At 46.9% G+C, this 22326-nt stretch overlaps 1 protein-coding gene across 1 annotated transcript in view; it reads left to right on the forward strand.

Annotated features, from left to right (window-relative positions):
• Positions 1–22326, forward strand: part of LOC145356041 (beta-crystallin A1-like) — a 29108-nt gene continuing 6782 nt past the window's right edge. The window contains exons 1-3 of the mRNA XM_080208632.1: positions 1–130; positions 19397–19468; positions 21860–21978. Of these exons, the coding sequence (XP_080064758.1) occupies positions 19418–19468; positions 21860–21978 (170 nt within the window). The 5' untranslated portion in view covers positions 1–130; positions 19397–19417. The remainder of the gene's footprint in view (positions 131–19396; positions 19469–21859; positions 21979–22326) is intronic.

A 22326-nucleotide genomic window follows, 5' to 3' on the forward strand; every position in this document is an offset into this window, starting at 1 on the left:
ACTGACAATACATTGTGCTGACGATATCACTGACCTGTAGTGAAGCAGGGGTCAGTGATGTTGATATAAATAAGGCCAGAGTTAACTCGAGGGAAGGTGCAGTGTTAACTCATTTCGTTCCAGATAACGGGTAAGTGAGAACTAACGTATAGTTGATTGGAAATGGTTCACAACAGTGTCAGTGTAGGGTGAGGGCAGGGTAACACCAGCTGGGCGTGACTGTGGCCAAGGAGACCCAACTCCATATGGAGGCCAGGAAAAATCCAGTTCCAGGTTGAGGCCCAGAACCAAGGCCAGGGATGAAGGGCCAGATTCCCTGTGTCCTTGAGCAATAGAGAAACAAGGAAAATCTTCCCGTGTCCCAGAGCAGGAAGGTTCTGGGCCTCACTTCAGAGCCAGGAACTACTAGGCTCCCAGAATAGAACAGGCCCAGATCCCTCTATCCGAGCACAGGAAATGGCCAGTACAGGATCCCAGTGTACCGGAATAAGTAACGCCCTATCCTGGGAGGCCTGTGCCACAGAGCACAAAGCTCAGGGCCCCTGTGTCACTGATCAGGAAAGGCCCAAGCTCCCTTTAGGAGCCAGGCTTTATGCAACCCAGAACAGTAAAGGTCCAGAGAAAGGTTCCCTGCTGCCCAGAGCAGGAACTGTTCAGGGCCTAGCTCCCATTGTCTCAATCAGGAGAGGCTGAGGATATCGCTCAGGCCCTGGATCCCTGAGTCACTGATCAGGAAGTCACAGACTCATAGAATCCCTACATTGCAGAAAGAGGCCATTCGGCCCATCAAGTCTACACCGACCACAATCCCACCCAGGCCCTATCCCCACAACCTCATTCATTTACCCTAGCTGGTCCCCCTGACATTAAGGGGCAATTTAGCATGGCCAATCCACCTGACACGTGGAGGAAACCGGAGCACCCAGAGGAAACCCACACTGACATGGGGAGAATGTGCAAACTCCACACAGACAGTGACCCAAGCCGGGAATATCCAGGCTCAGGCCCAGGCTCTCTGTGTATACAGCAGGAAAGACCCAGTCCCTGTGTGTCAGAGAACAGGAAAGTGTTGTGTATGTTGAGGCATAGCTCCTTTAGGGGAATGGGCCTGGTGACACTGGGTATGTGGTGATCTATCTGCCAACAGCCTTGGGAAAGCAGTTGTCTTTTGGAGTGTGGAGCAAATAAGACCTGCAATAAATGTGGGGAAGTGTTGGTGTAGTGGTATTATCACTGGATTAGTTATCCAGAGACCCAGGACAAGAAGCAGTTGAGGCTACTTCATTGAATGTTTTTAAGGCAAGGATAGATAAAGTTTGAACAGTAAAGGAATTAAGGGTTATGATGAGTGGGCGGGTGAGTGGAGTTGAGTTCATGAAAAGATGAAAAGATCAGCCATGATCTTATTGAATGGCAGAGCAGGCTCGAGGGGCCAGATGGCCGACTCCTGCTCCTAGTTCTTATGTTCTTAAGACCTGGGGACCCAGGAAACCATTGTCGATTGTCAGAAAAACCCATCTGGTTCATTAATGTCCTTTCAGAAAGGACATCTGCCACAGTGGTTAGCACTGCTGCCTCACAGCGCCAAGGTCCTGGCTTCAATTCCGGCCTCAGGTCACTTTGTGTGGAGTTTGCACATTCTCCCTGTGTCTGCGTGGGTTCCCTCCGGGTGCTCTAGTTTCCTCCCACAGTCCAAAAGACGCAGGTTAGGTGGACTGACCGTACTAAATTGACCCTTAGTGTCAGGGGGATTAGTATGGTAAATATATGGGGTTATGGGGATAGGACGTGGGTGGGATTGTTGTCTGCGCAGGCTCAATGGGCCGAATGGCCTCCTTCTGTATTGTAGGGACTCTATGATTCTATAAAATACCCATGTTCCCTGACACCTGTCTGTGGAGTGAGTTCTTGAGGCTACACCTTAGTGGAAACATTTCACACTGACAACAAGGGGTTTTCACAGTAACTTCATTGCAGTGTTAATGTAAGCCTACTTCTGACAATAATTAATTGAGAAAAAGCTTAGAGTGTTGGGTGGCTCATAAGGTGTAGGATCAGGACCTTCGACGTGGATGGTCTAGAGATCCACAGTGCACAGGAAACTATTGGAGGATGGGTAGGACCATGGGATAGGAGGACATGGGTGGGAAACAACGAATGGGTGGTCTCAGGTTGCAAGCCATTGCTTGCACTGGTTGCAGGGCAGTAGGAGGAAGACTCAGTCATTGGATGACTGGGAATATCAAGCGCTCAGAGAGAAGCAAGCATAGGAGCCAATGTGGGAAATACAGGCTTTGGGCCGAGGAAACCCTTCTGCTGCTGGCAAAGAAGATTGGTGGGAAAATTTGATAAGCTAGGAGCATTCGTTGAAGAAGCCAAGGTGTAGAACAATGAATCAGGTGTCAGATGACCTCATTGTGCGGTCTTTCTTAGCACAGTGAGAAGTAAAACACTTCACCTCCTGAGGAGCTTACTGCAGCTGGAGAAACTGGCTGAGAAGCTGTTCCAGGAGTTGTGTGTGGTACCGCAAGGGAATCTCACAACAAACCCACTGCTCATTGTGGAGTGTTTCCAGTTTAACAATCAGCATCAGATGAAGGATAAGACTATTAAAAATTTGTGGCAATCCCCAAAAACCTTGCAGAACATTGTGACTTTGGGGTCTTTGCAGGACTGCTACATGACCTGTTTGTGTGTGATCTCCAACTAAAGTAGTTCAGCAAAGCGTACTGGCAGAATCGCAGTTGGGGTTTAAGAAGGCTTGGCCTCGTGCATCAGTCCCTGAGAGTAAGTGCGCAGGTACAGCAGGCAGTAAAGAAGGCAAATGATATGTTGGTCTTCATAGCAGGAGGATTTGAGTCGAGGGATAGGGATGTTTTGCTGCAATTGTATAGGGCATTGGTGAGGCTACACATGGAGTATTATGTGTAGTTTTGGTGTTCTTATCTGAGGAAGGATGCCCTTGCTATAGAGGGAGTACAGCAAAGGTTTACCAGGCTGATTCCTGGGATGGCAGGTCTGTCATATGAGGAGACAAAACATGTCTCTCTCCCTTTACACCCATTCAAGTAATAATCTGCCTTCCTATTATTGCTACCAAAGTTGATAACCTCAAATTTCTCCACATTATACTGCATCTGCCATGCATCTTCCCACACACTTTGTCTATTTAAATCACACTGAAGCATCTCTGCATCCTCCTCACAGCTCACCCTCCCACCCAACTTTGTATCACCTGCAAATTTGGAGATAATACATTCAGGTCTCTCTTCCAAATCATTAATATATAATGTGAACAGTTGGGGTCCCAGCACAGATCCCTGCGGAATACCACTAATCACTGACTGCCTATGGCCAAATTTGCAGATGACACAAAATAGGCGGGACAGTAAGTTGCAATGAGGAAATAAGAACCTTACAAATGGATGTAGATCGGTTAGGAGAGTGGGCCAAAATGTGACAGATGGAGTTTAATGTGGATAAGTATGAGGTCATGTGTTTTGGTTGGAAAAATGAGAAGTTGGCTTATTATCTAACTGGCGAGAGACTTCGGGGAACTCTGGTGCAGAGGGACCTGGGCATCCTTATTCATGAGTCACAGAAAGCTAGTACGCAGGTACAGCAGATAATAAAATGAATGGAATGTCAGCATTTATAGCTAAAGGAATAGAATATAATGGTAAGGAAGTATCGTTGCAACTATACAAGGCACTGGTGAGGCCGCACCTGGAGTATTGTGCACAGTTTTGGTCATGTATTTGAGGAAAGTTGCAGTGGCATTGGAGGCAGTTCAGAGAAGGATCACAAGATTGATTCCAGAGATGAGGGGTTTATTGTATGAAGAGAGATTGAACAGTTTAGGTCGATACTGTAGGGAATTTAGAAGAATGAGGGGAGATCAAATTGAGGTATTCAAGGTGATGAAAGGTACAGATAAAGTAGACGTGGACCAGATGCTTCTGTTGGTGGGGCATTCCAGGACGAAAGATCATAGTCTTAGGATAGGACATAGAATATAGAAAAACTACAGCACCAACAGGCCCTTCGACCCACAAGTTGTGCTGATCATATCCCTACTTACTAGGCCTACCTATAACCCTCAATCCCATTAAATCCCATGTACTCATCCAGAAGTCTTTTAAAAGACCCCAACAAGTTTGCCTCCACCACCACCGACAGCAGCTGATTCCATTCACCCACCACCCTCTGAGTGAAAAACTTACGCCTGACACCTCCTCTGTACCTGCTCCCCAGCACCTTAAACCTGTGTCCTCTTGTAAGGGGCAGCAAATTTAAAACAGGGTTGAGGAGAAACTACTTCTCCCAAAGAGTTGTGAATCTGTGGAATTCACTATCCCAAAGTGCAGTGGATGCTGGAATAGTGAGTAAACTTAAGGAGGAGTTAGACAGATTTTTAATTGGGAATGGGTTGAAGAGTTATGGGGAGAAGGCAGGAAAATGGGGATGTGGGACATATCAGCCATGAGCGAATGGCGGAGCAGATTTGATGGGCTGAATGGCCTAATTCTGCTCCTATATCTTATGAACTTATGAATTAAAAAAAAGGCCCATTTATGCCAACTCCTTGCTTCCTATCTGCTAACCAGCTTTCTATCCACCTCAAGACATTACCTGCAATCCCATGTGCTTTAACTTTACATGGTAGTCTGTAATGTAAGACGTTATTGAAAGCCTTCTGAAAGTCTAAATAAATCACATCAACTGGTTCTCCTCGGTCAACTCTCCGAGTTACATCCTCAGAAAATTCCAATTGATTCATCAAACATGATTTCCCCTTTGTAAATCTATGCTGACTGTGTCTGATTATACTTCAGCCTTCCAAATATTGAGTAATGAAACCCTTGATAATAGATCCTAGCAACTTCCCCAGTACCGACATTAGGCTCACTGATCTATAGTTCCCTGTTTTCTCTCTATTTCTCTTTTTGAATAGTAGGCTTACATTAGCTACGCTCCAATCTGTAGGAACTGTCCCAGAATCGAAAGAATCTTGGAAAATAATATAAGAAATAATAGTAGGAGGGATTACTATTTAAAGGGCGAAAAGCTGCAGCGTGCTACCGTGCAGAGGGACCTGGGGGTCCTTGTGCATGAGTCGCAAAAACCCAGTCTGCAGGTGCAGCAGGTGATCAAGAAGGCGAATGGAATGTTGGCCTTTATAGCGAGGGGGATAGAATATAAAAGTAGGGAGGTCTTGCTGCAACTGTACAGGGCACTGGTGAGGCCGCAGCTGGAGTATTGTGTGCAGTTTTGGTCACCGCACTTGTGCAAGGATATTTTGGCCTTGGAGGGAGTGCAGAGGAGGTTCACTAGGCTGATACCCGAGATGAGGGGGTTGGACTATGAAGAGAGACTAAATAGACTGGGTCTGTACTCGTTGGAGTTTAGAAGGATGATGGGGTGAAGTTATAGAGACGTATAAGATAATAAAAGGGATAGATAGGGTAGAGGTAGAGAGATTCTTCCCACTTACAAAGGATAGCAGGGCTAGAGGGCACAGCCTTAAGATAAGGGGGGGGAGCAGTTTAGATTGGAGTTGAGGAGGAACTTCTTCACTCAAAGGGTGGTGAATCTCTGGAATTCTCTGCCCGTTGAAGTGGTGGAGGCTACCTTGCTAAATATATTTAAGTCACGGGTAGATAGTTTTTGGTAGGCAAGGGAATTAAGGGTTATGGGGAGAAAGCGGGAAAGTGGAACTGATCCACTTCAGATCAGCCATGATCTTATTGAATGGTGGGGCAGGATCGAAGGGCTAGATGGCCTTCGCCTGCTCCTATTTCTTATGTTCTTAAATAACCACCAAAAGATCAATTATTTCCAGGGCCACTTCCTCAAGTACTCTGGGATGAAAGGAGCTTAAAAGGGAAATTAGGAGGGCCAGAAGGGGTCATGAGAAGACCTTGGCGGGTAAGATTAAGGAGAATCCCAAGGCCTTCTATAAATATGTGAAAGGTAAAAGGATGAGAAGAGAAGGGATAGGACCGATAAAAGGTGAAGGGGGAAAGGTCTGTGTGGAACCAGAAGAAATGGCAGAGGTGCTTAATGAGTACTTTGCCTCAGTATTCACGGTGGAAGCTGATCTGGGAGATTTTGCTACGGATTTGCAGCAGATGGAAAAGATTGAGTATGTGGATATTAAGGAGGAGGATGTGTTAGAACTTTTGAATTCTGTCAAGATAGATAAGTCACCGGGACCAGATGGGATGTACCCCAGGATACTGTGGGAGGCGAGGGAAGTGATTGCAGAGCCCCTGGTGATGATCTTTGCGTCGTCAATGGAGACGGGAGAGGTTCCGGAAGATTGGAGGATTGCGGATGTAGTTCCTATTTTCAAGAAAGGGAACAGAGATAGACTGGGAAATTACCGACGGGTGAGTCTGACCACAGTGGTTGGTAAGCTGATGGAGAGGCTTCTGAGGGACAAGATTTACGAGCATTTGGAGAGGTTTGACATGATCAGGAATAGTCAGCATGGATTTGTCAAGGGCAGGTCGTGCCTTACGAGCCTAGTTGAGTTCTTCGATAATGTGACTGAACACATTGACGAAGGAAGTGCCGTGGACGTGGTGTACATGGACTTCAGCAAGGCGTTTGATAAGGTCCCCCATGCAAGACTTCTTGAGAAGGTGAGAGGGCATGGGATCCGAGGGCCTTTGGCCTTGTGGATCCAGAACTGGCTTGCCTGCAGAAGGCAGAGAGTGGTTGTGGATGGGTCTTTTTCTGAATGGAGGTCAGTCACCAGTGGAGTGCCCCAGGGATCTGTTCTAGGACGCTTGCTGTTTGTCATTTTCATAAATGACCTGGATGAGGAAGTGGAGGGATGGGTAAGTAAGTTCGCTGATGACACGAAGGTCGGTGGTGTTGTGGATGGTCTGGAGGGATGTCAGAAGTTGCAGCAGGACATAAATAGGATGCAGGACTGGGCAGAGAAGTGGCAGATGGACTTCAATGCGGATAAATGTGTAGTCGTCCATTTTGGCAGAACCAACGGGATGAACGAGTACACTATCAAGGGCAGGAGTCTTAGTAGTGTTGAGGAGCAGAAGGATCTTGGGGTCTGGGTCCACAGGACTCTTAAATCGGCCTCGCAGGTGGAAGAGGTGGTCAAGAAGGCGTATGGTGTACTGGCCTTCATTAATTGAGGGATTGAGTTTAGGAGTCGGGAGGTAATGCTGCAACTTTATAAGACCCTTGTCAGGCCTCATTTGGAGTACTGTGCGCAGTTCTGGTCGCCTCACTATAGGAAAGACGTAGAAGCTATTGAAAGGGTACAGAGGAGATTTACAAGGATGTTGCCTGGATTGGGAGGCATGCCTTATGAAGTTAGGTTGAGGGAGCTGGGACTCTTTTCCCTGGAGAGACGAAGGTTGAGAGGTGACCTGATAGAGGTTTATAAAATGTTGAGAGGAATAGATAGGGTGGATTCTCAGAGGGTATTTCCCCGGGTTGAAATGGTCGCTACGCGAGGACACAGGTTTAAGGTGCGGGGAGGAAAGTACAGAAGTGATGTTAGGAGTAAGTTTTTCACTCAGAGGGTGGTGAGTGAATGGAATCGGCTGCCGTCAGTGGTGGTGGAGGCGAACTCGATGGGGTCTTTTAAAAGACTTCTGGATGAGTATATGGAATTTAATGGGATTGGGGGTTATAGATAGGTCTATAGATTGGTAGGTGTTGATGTGATCGGCGCAACTCGTGGGCCGAAGGGCCTGTTTGTGCTGTAGTGTTCTATGTTCTATGAACCTGGAGGTTTATCCACCTTCACTCCCATCAATTTCCCCAAAACTATTTCTCTCCTAATGCTGATTTCTTTCAGCTCCTCACTAAACATGTTTCTCTCTTCTGGTACATTATTCATTCTTTCTTTGTGAAGATTGAAGCAAAGAACAAATTTAATTCCTCGGCCGTTTCCTTATTCCCTGTTATGAATTCTCCTGTTTTTGACTGTAAGGGGCCTACATCTGTTTTTGTCAAACTTTTTTCTCTTCAAATACCAATAGAAAATTTTACAGTCAGTTTTCATGTTTCTCGCTAGTTTACTTTCATACTCTATTTTCTCCTTCTTAATCAATCCCTTGGTTTTCCTTTGCTGAATTTTAAACTGCTCCCAATCCTCAGGCCTATTGCTTTTTCTTGACAATTTGTATGCTTCTTCCTTGAATTTCATACTATATTTAATTTCCCTTGTGAGCCATGGTTTGACCACAAATCCCTTACCTCTCTTTTGCCAAATAGGGATAAACAACTTCTGGAGTTCACCTATTTGTTCTTTAAATGCTTCCATTGCCTGTCCACTGTCTTTCCGTTCAGTAATGTTTCCCAGTCCATCATGACCAATTCATGCCTCATACAATCACAATTCCTTTACTGAGATTCAGGATCCTGGTCTAACTATCAATTATAGCATTATTCACCTCGACAAAGAATTCTACCATATTATGGTCACTCATCCCCAAGGATTCTCTCACAACTAGAATGCCAACTAATCTTTCTCATTGCACAACACTCCCAGTATGGCCCCTCCCTCATTGGTTCCTCAATATATTGCTCCAGAAAATCATCCTGTATACACTCCAGAAATTTCTCCTCGATTGTACTGTGATTCTCCCAATCTATATGCAGATTAAAGTCACCCATAATCACAGATGTTCCTTTAATACACGCATCTCTGATTTCCTCTCTAATGTTTTATCCAACATTATCATTACAGTTTGGTGGTCTGCAAATCACCCTCATAAATTCTATTTGTGTCACAGGTAGGCTTACATTAACACTGCAAAGAACAAAGAACAGTGTAGCACAGGAAGACGCCCCTTCGGCATTCCAAGCCTGCGCCGATCACATTGTCTTATTTTGATCAACCGTCTGTATCCCCCTATCCCCTGTCTGTTCAGGTGTCCATCCAGATAAGTCTTAAATGTGGCTAATGTATCTACCTCAACCACCTCACTTGTCAGTGCATTCCAGGCCCCACCAAGCTCTGTGTAAAAAACTTCCCTGCACATCTCCACTGAATCTTTGCCCCCCTTACCTTGAACTTGTGCCCCTGTGTAATTGTCATTTCTGCCCTTGGTAAAAGCTTCCAACTGTTCACCCTATCCACACCCCTCATATCGCTCAGGTCACCCCTCAGTCTCCGTCTTTCCAGGGAAAACAATCCCAGTTTATTCAATCTCTCCTCATAGCTAATACCCTCCATACCAGGCAACATCCTGGGAAACCTATTTACTGTTTCTCAACAGTATTTAACATAAACATGTCTCAACATAAACAATAATGTTTGAGGAGTGTACATGTTACAGAGAAGGAGGTGCTGGATCTCTTAAACCGCATCAAGGTAGATAAATCCCCGGGACCTGATGAAGTGTATCCCAGGACACTGTGGGAGGCTAGGGAGGAAATTGCAGGTTCTCTACCAGAGATATTTGAATCATCGATAGTCACGGGTGAGGTGCCTGAAGATTGGAGAGTGGCAAATGTTGTGTCTTTGTTTAAAAAGAGCTGCAGGGAAAAGCCTGGGAATTACAGGCCAGTGAGCCTCACACCTGTGGTGGGTAAATTGTTGGAAGGTATTTTTGAGAGACAGGATCTACAGGCATTTAGAGACACAAGGACTGATTAGGGACAGTCAGCATGGCTTTGTGAGTGGAAAATCATGTCTCACAAATTTAACTGAGTTTTTTGAAGAGGTAACCAAGAAGGTAGATGAGGGCAGTGCAGTTGATGTCGTCTGATGTTGAGGGGTGACCTTGTAGAGGTCTATAAAATAATGAGGGGCATAGATCAGCTAGATAGTCAATATCTTTTCCCAAAGGGAGGGGAGTCTAAAACTAGAGGGCAGAGGTTTAAGGTGAGAGGGGAGAGATACAAAAGTGTCCAGAGGGGCAATTTTTTCACACAGAGGGTGGTGAGTGTCTGGAACAAACTGCCAGAGGCAGTAGTAGAGGTGGTAAAATGTTATCTTTCAAAAAGTGTTTAGACAGTTACATGGGTACGATGGGTATAGAGGAATATGGGCCAAATGCAGGTAATTGGGATTAGCTTAGGGGTTTTAAAAAAGAAAGGGCAGACAAGTTGGGCCGAAGGGCCTGTTTCCATGCTGTAAACCTCTAGGACTCTATAACCTTTTCTGTTTTCCCTCCAAAGGCTCCAAGTCCGTCTGGCAGTGTGGTGACCAGAATTGGACCCAGTATTCCAAATGTGGCTGAACCAATGTTTTATATAACTAACATAATTTGCCAACTTTTATACTTGATGCCCCGTCCAATGAAGGCAAGCATGCCGCATGCTTTCTTCACCACCTTTCCCACTCTGCTGCTATCTTTAAGGATCTGTGGACCTGTACTCCCAGATCCCTCTGTGCGTCTATGCTCCTGATGGTTCTGCCATTTATTTTATAGCTCCCGCCTGAATTGGATCTACCAAAATGCATCACTTCGCATTTGTCTGGATTAAATTCCATCTGCCATTTCTCCGTCCAATTTTCCAGCCTATCAATATCCTGCTGTATTCCCTGACAATCTTCATCACTATCTGCAACTCCGCCAATCTCAATATCATCCACAAACTTGCTAATCAGACCAGCTACATCTTCTTCCAAGTCAGTTATATATATTACAAACAGCAGAGATCCTAGCACTGATCCCTGCGGAACACCAGTAGTTACAGATCTCCATTCAGAAAAACACCTTTCCACCACTACCCCCTGTCTTCTCTGGCCTAGCCAATTCTGAATCCATCTAGCTATTCCCCGCTAATCATGTGAGATTTAATCTTTTGCACCAGCTTGTCAAATGCTTTACTAAAGCCCATGGAGACAACATCCACACCCCTTCCCTCATCAATCATTTTTGTCACCTCCTCAAAACAAATTACTGAGACATGACCGCCCTGTACAAAACCATGCTGTCTGTCGTTAATAAGACCATTACGTTCTAATGAAGTTACTGTGAAAACCCATAATCACCACACTCCAGTACCTGTTTGGGTAGACTGAGGGAGAATTTAGCATAGCCAATGTACCTAACCAACACGTAGACATGGGGAGAACGTGCAGATTTTACACTGACAGTGACCCAAGCCAGGAATCAAATCTGGGTCCCTGGTGCTGTGAGGTTGCAGTGCTAACCACCATGCCTCCTTGCTGCCCTTTGTGTTTATTAACTCAACTCATACAGATTTCATATTGTCTGTACTAATATCTTTCATCAATAGAGACTGAAAGCCTGTGTCCAGTGGTGTACTACAGGGGTGTATTATTCATCATTTATATAAATGACATTGGTGACTATGTGCGGGGTAGGATTAGTAAGTTTGCAGAAGACACAAAGATTGGCTGGACAGAGTATCTTGGGCCACGGAATGGTCAAATGGGCAGATAAGTGGCAGATGGAATTTAACCCTGAAAAGTGTGAGGTGATACACTTTGGAAGGAATAGTTTGACAAAGAAGTGCTTGATGAATGATAGGACACAAGGAAGTTCAGTGGAACAAAAAGACCTTGGTGTGTTTGTCCACAGATCTCTGAAAGCAGAAGGGTTTGTTAATAGGGTGGTGAAAAAGGCATATGGGACATTGTCTTTATCAATTGAGGCATAGATTACAGGGAAGTCACAATGGAGTTGTATAGAACTTTGGTGGGACCACAACCAGGGTACTGTGTACAGTTCTGGTCGCCACATTATCAGAAGGATGGGATTGCACTGGAGGGAGTGCAGAGGAGATTCACCAGGATACTGCCTGGGATGGAACATTTAAGTTACGAAGAGAGGTTGGGTCGGCTTGGGTTGTTTTCATTGGAGCAAACTCTCCTCTGATTGGAGTCATGCTTGGTACATCTTCCGATGTAGCAGGTATGACTCCAATCATAGAACATAGAACATTACAGCGCAGAACAGGCCCTTCGGCCCACGATGTTGCGCCGACCAGTTACAAAACAATGACCCACTAACCTAAACCAATCCCTTTTCGTCCATAAACCTATCCACGGATCTCTTAAACGCCCCCAAACTAGGCGCATTTACAACTGCAGCAGGCAGGGCATTCCAATCCCTCACCACCCTCTGGGTAAAGAACCTACCCCTGACATCCGTCCTATAACTACCTCCCCTTAATTTAAAGCCATGCCCCCTCGTGCTAGCTTTCTCCATCCGAGGAAAAAGGCTATCACTGTCCACCCTATCTAAACCTCTAATCATCTTATATGTTTCAATAAGATCCCCTCTTAGCCGCCTTCTTTCCAGCGAAAACAATCCCAAATCCCTCAGCCTCTCCTCATTGGACCTCCCCTCCATACCAGGCAACATCCTGGTAAACCTCCTCTGCACCCTCGCCAAAGCCTCCACATCCTTCCTGTAATGTGGGGACCAGAACTACACACAGTACTCCAAGTGCGGCTGCACCAGAGTTGTGTACAGTTGCAACATAACGCTGCGACTCCTAAATTCAATCCCCCTACCAATAAACGCCAAGACACCGTATGCCTTCTTAACAACCTTATCTACTTGATTGCCAACTTTCAGGGATCTATGTACACATACACCTAGATCCCTCTGCTCATCCACACTATTCAAAGTCCTCCCGTTAGCCCTATACTCGACACATCTGTTATTCCTACCAAAGTGAATTACCTCACACTTCTCCGCATTCTCGGCCCAGCTCTGCAACCTGTCTAAGTCTTCCTGCAAACTATGACACATAAGAACATAAGAAATAGGAGCAGGAGTAGGCCATCCAGCCCTTCGAGCCTGCCCCGCCATTCAATAAGATCATGGCTGATCTGTCGCTGCTCAGTTCCACTTTCCCGCCCTCTCCCCATAACCCTTAATCCCCTCTCCTATCAAAAACCCATCAACCCGCGTCTTAAAAATATTTAGCGAGGCAGCCTCCACCACTTCAACGGGCAGAGAATTCCAGAGATTCACCACCCTTTGAGTGAAGAAGTTCCTCCTCAACTCCGTTCTAAACTGCCCCCCTTTTATCTTGAGGCTGTGCCTCCTAGTCCTATTGTCTTTTTTGAGCGGGAAGAGTCTTTCCACCTCTATCCTATCCATCCCATTCATCATCTTATACGTCTCAATGAGATCTCCTCTCATTCTTCTAAACTCTAACGAGTACAAGCCCAGTTTATTCAGCCTCTCCTCATAGCTCAACCCCCTCAACTCCGGTATCAGCCTAGTAAACCTCCTCTGCACTCCCTCCAAGGCCAAAATATCTTTGCGCAGGTGCGGCGCCCAAAAATGCACACAGTACTCCAGTTGCGGCCTCACCAATGCCCTATACAGCTGCAGCAAGACCTCCCTACTTTTATATACAATCCCCCTCGCTATGAAGGCCAGCATCCCATTCGCCTTCCTGACCACCTGCTGCACCTGCAAGCTGGGTTTTTGCGACTCATGCACAAGGACCCCGAGGTCCCTCTGCACCGTCGCCTGCTGCAGTTTTTCACCCCTAAAGTAATAGTCCTTCCTACCATTCTTCCTACCAAAGTGGACCACCTCACCCTTGCCAACATTAAATTTCATTTGCCATTTCCTGGCCCATTCGCCACCCTTCCTCACTATCTACCACACCTCCGACTTTGGTGTCACCAGCAAATTTACTAATCCACCCAACTATACCCTCATCCAGATCATTAATAAAAATTACAAACAGCAGTGGCCCCAAAACAGATCCCTGAGGCACACCACTCGTAACCGAACTCCATGATGAATATTTACCATCAACCACCACCCTCTGTCTCCTATCCGCTAGCCAATTCCTGATCCAATTCCCTAGATCCCATACATCTGCATTTTCTGCAGAAGCCTACCATGGTGAACCTTATCAAACGCCTTACTAAAATCCATATACACCACGTCCACTGCCTTACCCCCATCCACCTCTTTGGTCACTTTCTCAAAAAACTCAATAAGGTTAGTAAGGCACGACCTACCCTCCACAAAACCATGCTGACTATCTCTAATCAATTCATTACTCTCCAAATAACTATAAATCCTATCCCTAATAATTTTTTCTAAAACCTTGCCCACAACAGAAGTGAGACTCACCGGTCTATAATTCCCAGGGAAGTCTCTGTTCCCCTTCTTAAACAATGGGACAACATTCGCTAACTTCCAATCTTCCGGTACTATACCAGAGGCCAACGACGACCTGAAGATCAGAGCCAGAGGCTCTGCAATCGCTTCTCTTGCCTCCCAGAGAATCCTGGGGTAAATCCCATCCGGACCAGGGGACTTATCTATTTTCAGACCCTCCAGAATATCCAGCACATCCTCCTTATCAACTGTAACACTGTCAATTCTACTCCCCTGCAACCCAGTGTCCTCCTCAGCTATATCCATGTCCCCCTGCGTGAACACCGAAGAGAAATATTGGTTCAATGCCTCTCCAATCTCCTCCGGTTCCACACATAACTTCCCTCTGCTGTCTATAACTGGCCCTAATCTTGCCCTAACCAACCTTCTGTTCTTGACATACCGATAGAACGCCTTAGGATTCTCCTTAATCCTATCAGCCAAAGTCTTCTCATGTCCTCTTTTAGCCCTTCTTAGCTCACTCTTCAACTCCCTCCTGGCCAATCTAAAGTTTTCTAGTGCACTACCCGAGCCCTCACGTCTCATCCGAACATAAGCCTCCTTTTTCCTTTTAACCAACGAATCAACTTTTTTGGTGCACCACGGTTCCCTAGCCCTACCAATTCCTCCTTGCCTGACAGGGACATACCTATCATGGACTCGCAGTAGCTGCTCCTTGAAAAAACTCCACATTTCGGACGTTCCCAGTCCCTGTAATCTCCTAGTCCAACCTATGCTTCCTAATTCTCTCCTAATAGCCTCATAATTACCCTTCCCCCAGCAAAAACCACTGGCCCGAGGTTCATGCCTATCCCTTTCCATCACTAAGAACATAATAAGAACATAAGAACATAAGAAATAGGAGCAGGAGTAGGCCATCTGGCCCTTCGAGCCTGCCCCGCCATTCAATAAGATCATGGCTGATCTGTTGTGGCTCAGTTCCACTTTCCCACCCTCTCCCCATAACCCTTAATCCCTTCTCTTATCAAAAACCCATCAACCCGCTTCTTAAAAATATTTAGTGAGGCAGCCTCCACCACTTCAACGGGCAGAGAATTCCAGAGATTCACCACCCTTTGAGTGAAGAAGTTCCTCCTCAACTCCGTTCTAAACTGCGCCCCCCTTTATCTTGAGGCTGTGCCCCCTAGTCCTACTGTCCTTTCTGAGCGGGAAGAGCCTCTCCACCTCTATCCTATCCATCCCATTCATCATCTTATACGTCTCAATGAGATCTCCCCTCATTCTTCTAAACTCTAACGAGTACAAGCCTAGTTTATTCAGCCTCTCCTCATAGCTCAACCCCCTCAACTCCGGTATCAGCCTAGTAAACCTCCTCTGCACTCCCTCCAAGGCCAAAATATCCTTGCGCAGGTGCGGCGCCCAAAACTGCACACAGTACTCCAGCTGCGGCCTCACCAATGCCCTATACAGCTGCAGCAAGACCTCCCTACTTTTATATTCAATCCCCCTCGCTATGAAGGCCAGCATCCCATTCGCCTTCCTGACCACCTGCTGCACCTGCAGGCTGGGTTTTTGCGACTCATGCACAAGGACCCCGAGGTCCCTCTGCACCGTCGCCTGCTGCAGTTTTTCGCCACGTAAGTAATAGTCCTTCCTACCATTCTTCCTACCAAAGTGGACCACCTCACACTTGCCAACATTAAATTCCATTTGCCATTTCCTGGCCCATTCGCCCAGCCTATCTAGATCCTTCTGCAGACTCTCCACACCCTCCGCACAATTTGCCTTTCCCCCAATCTTGGTGTCATCAGCAAATTTCGACACCCTACACTCGGTTCCCTCCTCCAGATCATCTATATAAATGGTGATATATAAGGTGAACGTAACCGAATTGTGGTCACTATCACCAAAATGCACACCAACTTCCAAGTCTAGCACCTGGTCTGGCTCATTTCCCAGCACCAAATCCAATATAGCCTCACCTCTAGTTGGCCTATCTACATACTGAGTCAAAAAACCTTCCTGCACGCTTTGTACAAAAACTGACCCCTCTAACGAGCTAGAGCTATAACAATTCCAATCAATATTTGTAAAGTTAAAATCCCCCATAACAATTACCCTATTACTTTCACTCCTAACTAGGATCGTCTCCACAATCCTTTCCTCAACCTCTCTAGAACTTTTAGGAGGTCTATAAAAGACTCCCAACAGGGTGACCTCTCCTCTCCTATTTCTAATCTCCGCCCATACTACCTCAACAGACAAGTCCTCATCAAACTTCCTCTCTGTCACTGTGATACAGTCCCTGACCAATAATGCTACCCCTCCCCCCCTTCTACCTCCTTCTCTACTCCGACTAAAACATTTGAACCCCGGGACCTGCAGCAACCATTCCTGCCCCTGCTCTATCCATGTCTCTGAAATGGCCACAACATCAAAGTCCCAGGTACTGATCCACACTGCAAGTTCATCCACTTTATTGTGAATACTCCTCGCATTAAAGTATACGCATTTCAAACCCTGCTCCACCCCACCCCTGCGATGCTGTGCATTGCAGTCCCCATCTATGCCCCCCTCACTTTCAACCCCTCTACTCAGGATCCCACCCCCCCCCCCCCCCCCCCCCCCCGAATCAGCGGAGAGTTTGCCCTGATTCCAGTTTGGCTCGGGCTCCTTGATATCACACTCAGTCGAATGCAGCACTGATGCCAGGGGCTGTCAACCACCTCACCTCTGGAATTCAGCTCTTTTGTCCGTGTTTGAGCCAAGGCTGTGTTGAGGTCAGGAGCTGAGTGACCCTGGCGAAACCCAAACTGGGCGTCACTGAGCAGGTTACTGCTGAGCAGGTGCTGCTTGATCGCGCTGTCGATGACCCCTTCCATCACTTCACTGATGATTGAGAGTACACTGGGTGGTAATTGGCCGGGTTGGATTTGTCCTGCTTTTTGTGTACAGGACATACCTGGGCAATTCTCCACATTACCAGGTAGATGCCAGTGTTGTAACTGTACTGGAAGAGCTTGGTTAGGGGAGTGACAAGTTCTGGAGTACAAGTCTTCAGTGCTATTGCTGGAATGCTATCAGGGTCCGTTGCCTTTGCGGTTCCCAGTGCCTTCAGCTGTTTCTTGCTATCATAGGGAGTGAATCGAACTGGAGACTGGCAACTGAGATGCTGGGGGCCACTGGAGGAGGCCGAGATGGATTATCCACTCAGCACTTCTAGCTGAAGATTGCTGCGGTTCTTTAGCTTTATCTTCTGCACTGATCTGCTGGGCTCCTCCATCATTGAGGGTGGGGATATTTGTGGAACCTCCTCTTCCAATGGGTTTTTTTATTGTCCACCACCATTCTCGAGTGGATGGAAGGACTGCAGAGCTTAGATCTGATCTGTTGGTGGTGGGATCACTTTGCTCTGTCTATCACTTGCTGTTTTTTTTTCATTTGGCTTGCAAGTAGTTCTGTTTGGTCACTTCACCAAGTTGACACCTCATTTTTAGATCTGCCTGGTGTTGCTCCCAGCATACCTTCCTGCAGTCTCCATTGAATGAGGTTGATCCCCTGGTTTGATGGTAACGGTTGAGTGGGGGGTATGCCGGGCCAGGAGGTTGCAGATTGTGCTGGAATACAGCCCCGCTGCTGTTGGTGGCCCACAGTGCCTCATGGATGCCCAGTCTTGAGTTGCTAGATCGATTAGAAGTCTGTCCCATTTAGCTTGGTGATAGTGTCACACAACACGATGGAGTTATTCTCAATGTGAAGGTGGGATTTTGTCTCCAAAAGGACTATGTGGTGATCACTCTTACCGATACTGTCATCTGCAGCCGGCAGATTGGTAAGGATGAGGTCAAGTATGTTTTTCCTTCTTGTTGGCTCCTTCACCACCTGCCACAGACCCAGTCTGGAAGTTATATCCCTTAGGACTCGAACAGCTCGATCAGTAGTGCAGCTGCAGAGCCACTCTTGGTGGTGGGCATCACAATTGCCCCACCCAGACTACATTTGCCACCCTCAGTGTTTCCTCCAAGAAGTGTTCAACATGGAGGAATACTGATCCATCAGCTGAAGGTGGACAGTACATGGTAACCAGGAAGAGGTTTCTTTGACCATGTTTAACCTGAAACTATGAGACTCCATGGGGTGAGTGGGCCACGCCTATTGCTCCTGTCATGAAGATTGATGGCTCAGTGGAGCTATGTGGGGATTCTGAAGAGACTGTGAACCCTGGGCTATGTCTGGATTAGTACCTGTTGTTCGTTATCAAAGACCTGTTTCGTGGCCTTGCTGGTGATCAGAAATTTACCAAAATTGATCTTTGACAAGGTTATCTAGAGGTAAGGGTGGTTGAAGACTCACAGCTACCATTAATCATCATCACTCAAAAAGGATTATTCCATTACAAACAACTGTCTTCTTGATTTACGTTGGCCGGGGACAGGATGCAGATCTCTCTCTCTCTCAGGGACAGGGTGTGGGTCTCTCTCTCTCCCTCTCAGGGACAGGGCGTGGGTCTCTCTCTCTCTCTCTCTCTCTCAGAGACAGGGTGTGGGTCTCTCTGTCTCTTGGAGACAGGGTGCGGGTCTCTCTGTCTCTTGGAGACAGGGTGCGGGACCCTCTCTGTCTCGGGGACAGGGTGCAGGTCTCTCTCTGTCTCGGGGACAGGGTGCAGGTCTCTCTCTGTCTCGGGGACAGGGTGCAGGTCTCTCTCTGTCTCGGGGACAGGGTGCAGGTCTCTCTCTGTCTCGGGGACAGGGTGCAGGTCTCTCTCTGTCTCGGGGACAGGGTGCAGGTCTCTCTCTGTCTCGGGGACAGGGTGCAGGTCTCTCTCTGTCTCGGGGACAGGGTGCAGGTCTCTCTCTGTCTCGGGGACAGGGTGCAGGTCTCTCTCTGTCTCGGGGACAGGGTGCAGGTCTCTCTCTGTCTCGGGGACAGGGTGCAGGTCTCTCTCTGTCTCGGGGACAGGGTGCAGGTCTCTCTCTGTCTCGGGGACAGGGTGCGGGTCTCTCTCTGTCTCGGGGACAGGGTGCGGGTCTCTCTCTGTCTCGGGGACAGGGTGCGGGTCTCTCTCTGTCTCGGGGACAGGGTGCGGGTCTCTCTCTGTCTCGGGGACAGGGTGCAGGTCTCTCTCTGTCTCGGGGACAGGGTGCAGGTCTCTCTCTGTCTCGGGGACAGGGTGCAGGTCTCTCTCTGTCTCGGGGACAGGGTGTGGGTCTCTCTCTCGGGGACAGGGTGTGGGTCTCTCTCTGTCTCGGGGACAGGGTGCGGGTCCCTATATTTAGGAGGTGCTAAGTTGGAATATTCTTGATTTGAATTACTGACGGCATGTTTTAAATTTTCATTTTCAGATTCTGTTCCAGTTGAAGAATATGCAGAAAGAAAGCATGCCCCTGAACCCAGGCTATCCTGGATTCTGGAAGGTGAGACTCACTCTCAGGAGGCCACTGTTTATCAGGAATAGGAGGAGGCCGTTCTGCTCCTTATCATCCTTCCACCATTCCACTGGTCAGAACATGTCATGGAAACTTGTTAAACTGAGAAACCATTTCCAAGACTTCACACTTGCTGCTTTTGAAGATCTTCACTTGTCCAAAGCCTGATTTCTGAAATGTACTCTCCAAAGCATTTTGCACCGTCTCTCTCTCTGTCACTAAATCACCTTCTATCTTCTCCCGTTTCTCTTGTCCCCCTCCTACCTCCTCTCCTCTTTCCTTCTGCTCGATCTCCCTTTTCTATTTCTCTTCTCCACCCCCGCATCCTCCCAACCTTCCCCTTCCCCCCCTCTGATATGTCAAAGTAAATCTGAGAACTGGGAAAAATTTAAAATCCAGCAGAGGAAGACAAAGAGTTAATTTCAGAAGGAGAAAATACAATAGAATCATAAAAACTGACTGCAAAAGCTTCTATAAATTTGTGAAGAGTAAAAGCGTGGTGAAGACAAATGTCGGTCCCTTACAGTTAGAATCAGGTGAATTCATAATGGGCAAAGAGATGGCAGAGCAGCTGAACATTGGATCTGTCTTCACTGAGGAGGACACTAATAACCTTCCAGAAATACTAGGGACAGAGGGTCTAGCATGAAGGAGAAACTGAAGGTAATCCTTATTAGTCAGGATATTGTATTGGGGAAATTGTTGGGACTAAAACCCAACAAGTCCCCAGGATCTGATCTCTGCATCCCAAATGACTCAAGGAAGTGGCCCTGGAAATAGTGGACACATTGGTGATCATTTTCCAGCATTCTATAGACTATGGAAGAGCTCCAGTGGATTGGAGGGTAGCTAATGTAACTCCACTTTTTGAAAAAGGAGAGAGAGAAAATGAGGAATTATAGACTGGTTAGCCTGACATCGGTGGTGGGGAAAATACTGGGGTCAATTATGAAAGATGCAATAACTGAGCATTTGGAAAGTGGTGACAGGATTGGTCCAAGTCAGCATGGATTCATGAAAGAGAAATCGTGCTTGACAAATCTTCTGGAATTTTTTTGAGTGGACAAGGGTGAACGAGCGGATGTTGGGTATCTGGACTTTCAAAAGGCTTTTGAAAAGGTCCCACACAAGAGAGTAATGAGGAAATTTAAAGCTCATGGTATTGGGGTAATGTATTGATGTGGTTGACAGACAGAAAGCAGAGATTGGGAATAAACAGATCTTTCTCAGAATGGCAGGCAGTGACTAGTGGAGTACCACAGGGTTCAGTGCTGGAACCCCAGCTATTCACAATATATATTAATGATTTGGATGAAGGAATTGAATGCAATATCTCCAAATTTATAGATGACACTAAGCTGGATGGCAGTGTGTGCTGTGAGGAGGATGTTAAGAGGCTGCAGGTGATTTGGACAGGTTGGCTGAGTGGGCAAATACTTGGCAAGTGCAATATTATATGGATAAATGTGATGTTATCCACTTTAATGGCAAAAACAGGAAGGAACATTACTATCTGAATGGTGGCAGTTTAGGAAAAGGGGAAGTGCAATGTGACCTGGGTGTGTTGGTGGAACAGTTGCTGAAGGTTAGCATGCAGGTACAGCAGGCAGTGAGGAAAGCTAATGGCATGCTGGCCTTCATAGCAAGAGGATTTGCGTATAGGAGTAAGGATGTCTTGCTGCAGTTATACAGGGCCTTGGTGAGGCCACACCTTGAATATTGTGTGCAGTTTTGCTCTCCTAGTCTGAGGAAGAACATTCTTGCTATTGAGGGGGTCCAGCAAAGGTTCACCAGACTGATCCTGGAATGGCAGGGCTGACATATGAAGAGAGATTGGATTGACTGGGCTTGTACTCATAGAAACATATAAAATCCTGATGGGACTGGATAGGCAGGATGCAGGAAGAATGTTTCTGATGTTGGGGAAGTGCAGAACTCGGGGTCACAGTCTAAGAATAAGGGGTAAGCCATTCAGGACTGAGATAAGGAGAAACTTCTTCACTCAGACAGAAAGCTCCTGGGGACCAGTTTGTTAGACATGTTCAAGAGGGAGCTGGACGTGGCCCTGTGGCTAAAGGGATAAAGGGACATGGAGAGAAAGTGGGAGTGGGATACTGACAGTGCATGATCAGCCATGATCATATTGCGTGTTGGGACAGGCTCAAAGGGCCAAATGGCCTACTCCTGCACATATTTTCTATGTTTCTGTCTATTCCTCTTTAGCTTATTTCCCCACTTCTACAATCCTCTCTCCCTCCCTCCCTCCTTCCCTGTCTTCTCTGTTTCTATATTTTGTCATTCATTCCCTCTCTCTCAATCTTCTTGAATCTCTTTGATTCAATCTGTTTGACCCTTTGCTCCTTCCTCATGTTTTCACAGATTGTGGTCTGGGAGCGTGAGAATTTTCAAGGTCGGAGACAGGAGTTCACCTGTGAATGCTTCAATATCAGCCAGTGTGGCTTCGACAACGTGCGCTCGCTCCGTGTGGAGAGTGGGGCGTGAGTAATTGAATTGTCACTGTCCCTGTGTCTCTCACACTCACACTCATGTACACACATGCACATATATGCATACACTAACATGCACATACAGAGTCTCAGGCACACGTGTACAAATATACATTCTCACCCTCTTGCACACATTCATTCACACAATCAATCAAAAACTCACTGACACACTCACACATACAGATGTGCACACACACGCACACACGTGTACACATAACCCATTGATCTACCAGCAAAACTTTGTCTAGTTAGGATATTAGAGAAAGTGGGGAGTGAGGGGGAGTGGGACTAGTCTGGTGGTGTATTAAAGGGTGTGGGGAGGGGGAGCGTGGGACTAGT

Source organism: Carcharhinus amblyrhynchos, chromosome 20 (genome assembly GCF_965287045.1).
Source record: "Carcharhinus amblyrhynchos chromosome 20, sCarAmb.v2.hapA, whole genome shotgun sequence".
Classification (NCBI taxonomy): domain Eukaryota; kingdom Metazoa; phylum Chordata; class Chondrichthyes; order Carcharhiniformes; family Carcharhinidae; genus Carcharhinus; species Carcharhinus amblyrhynchos.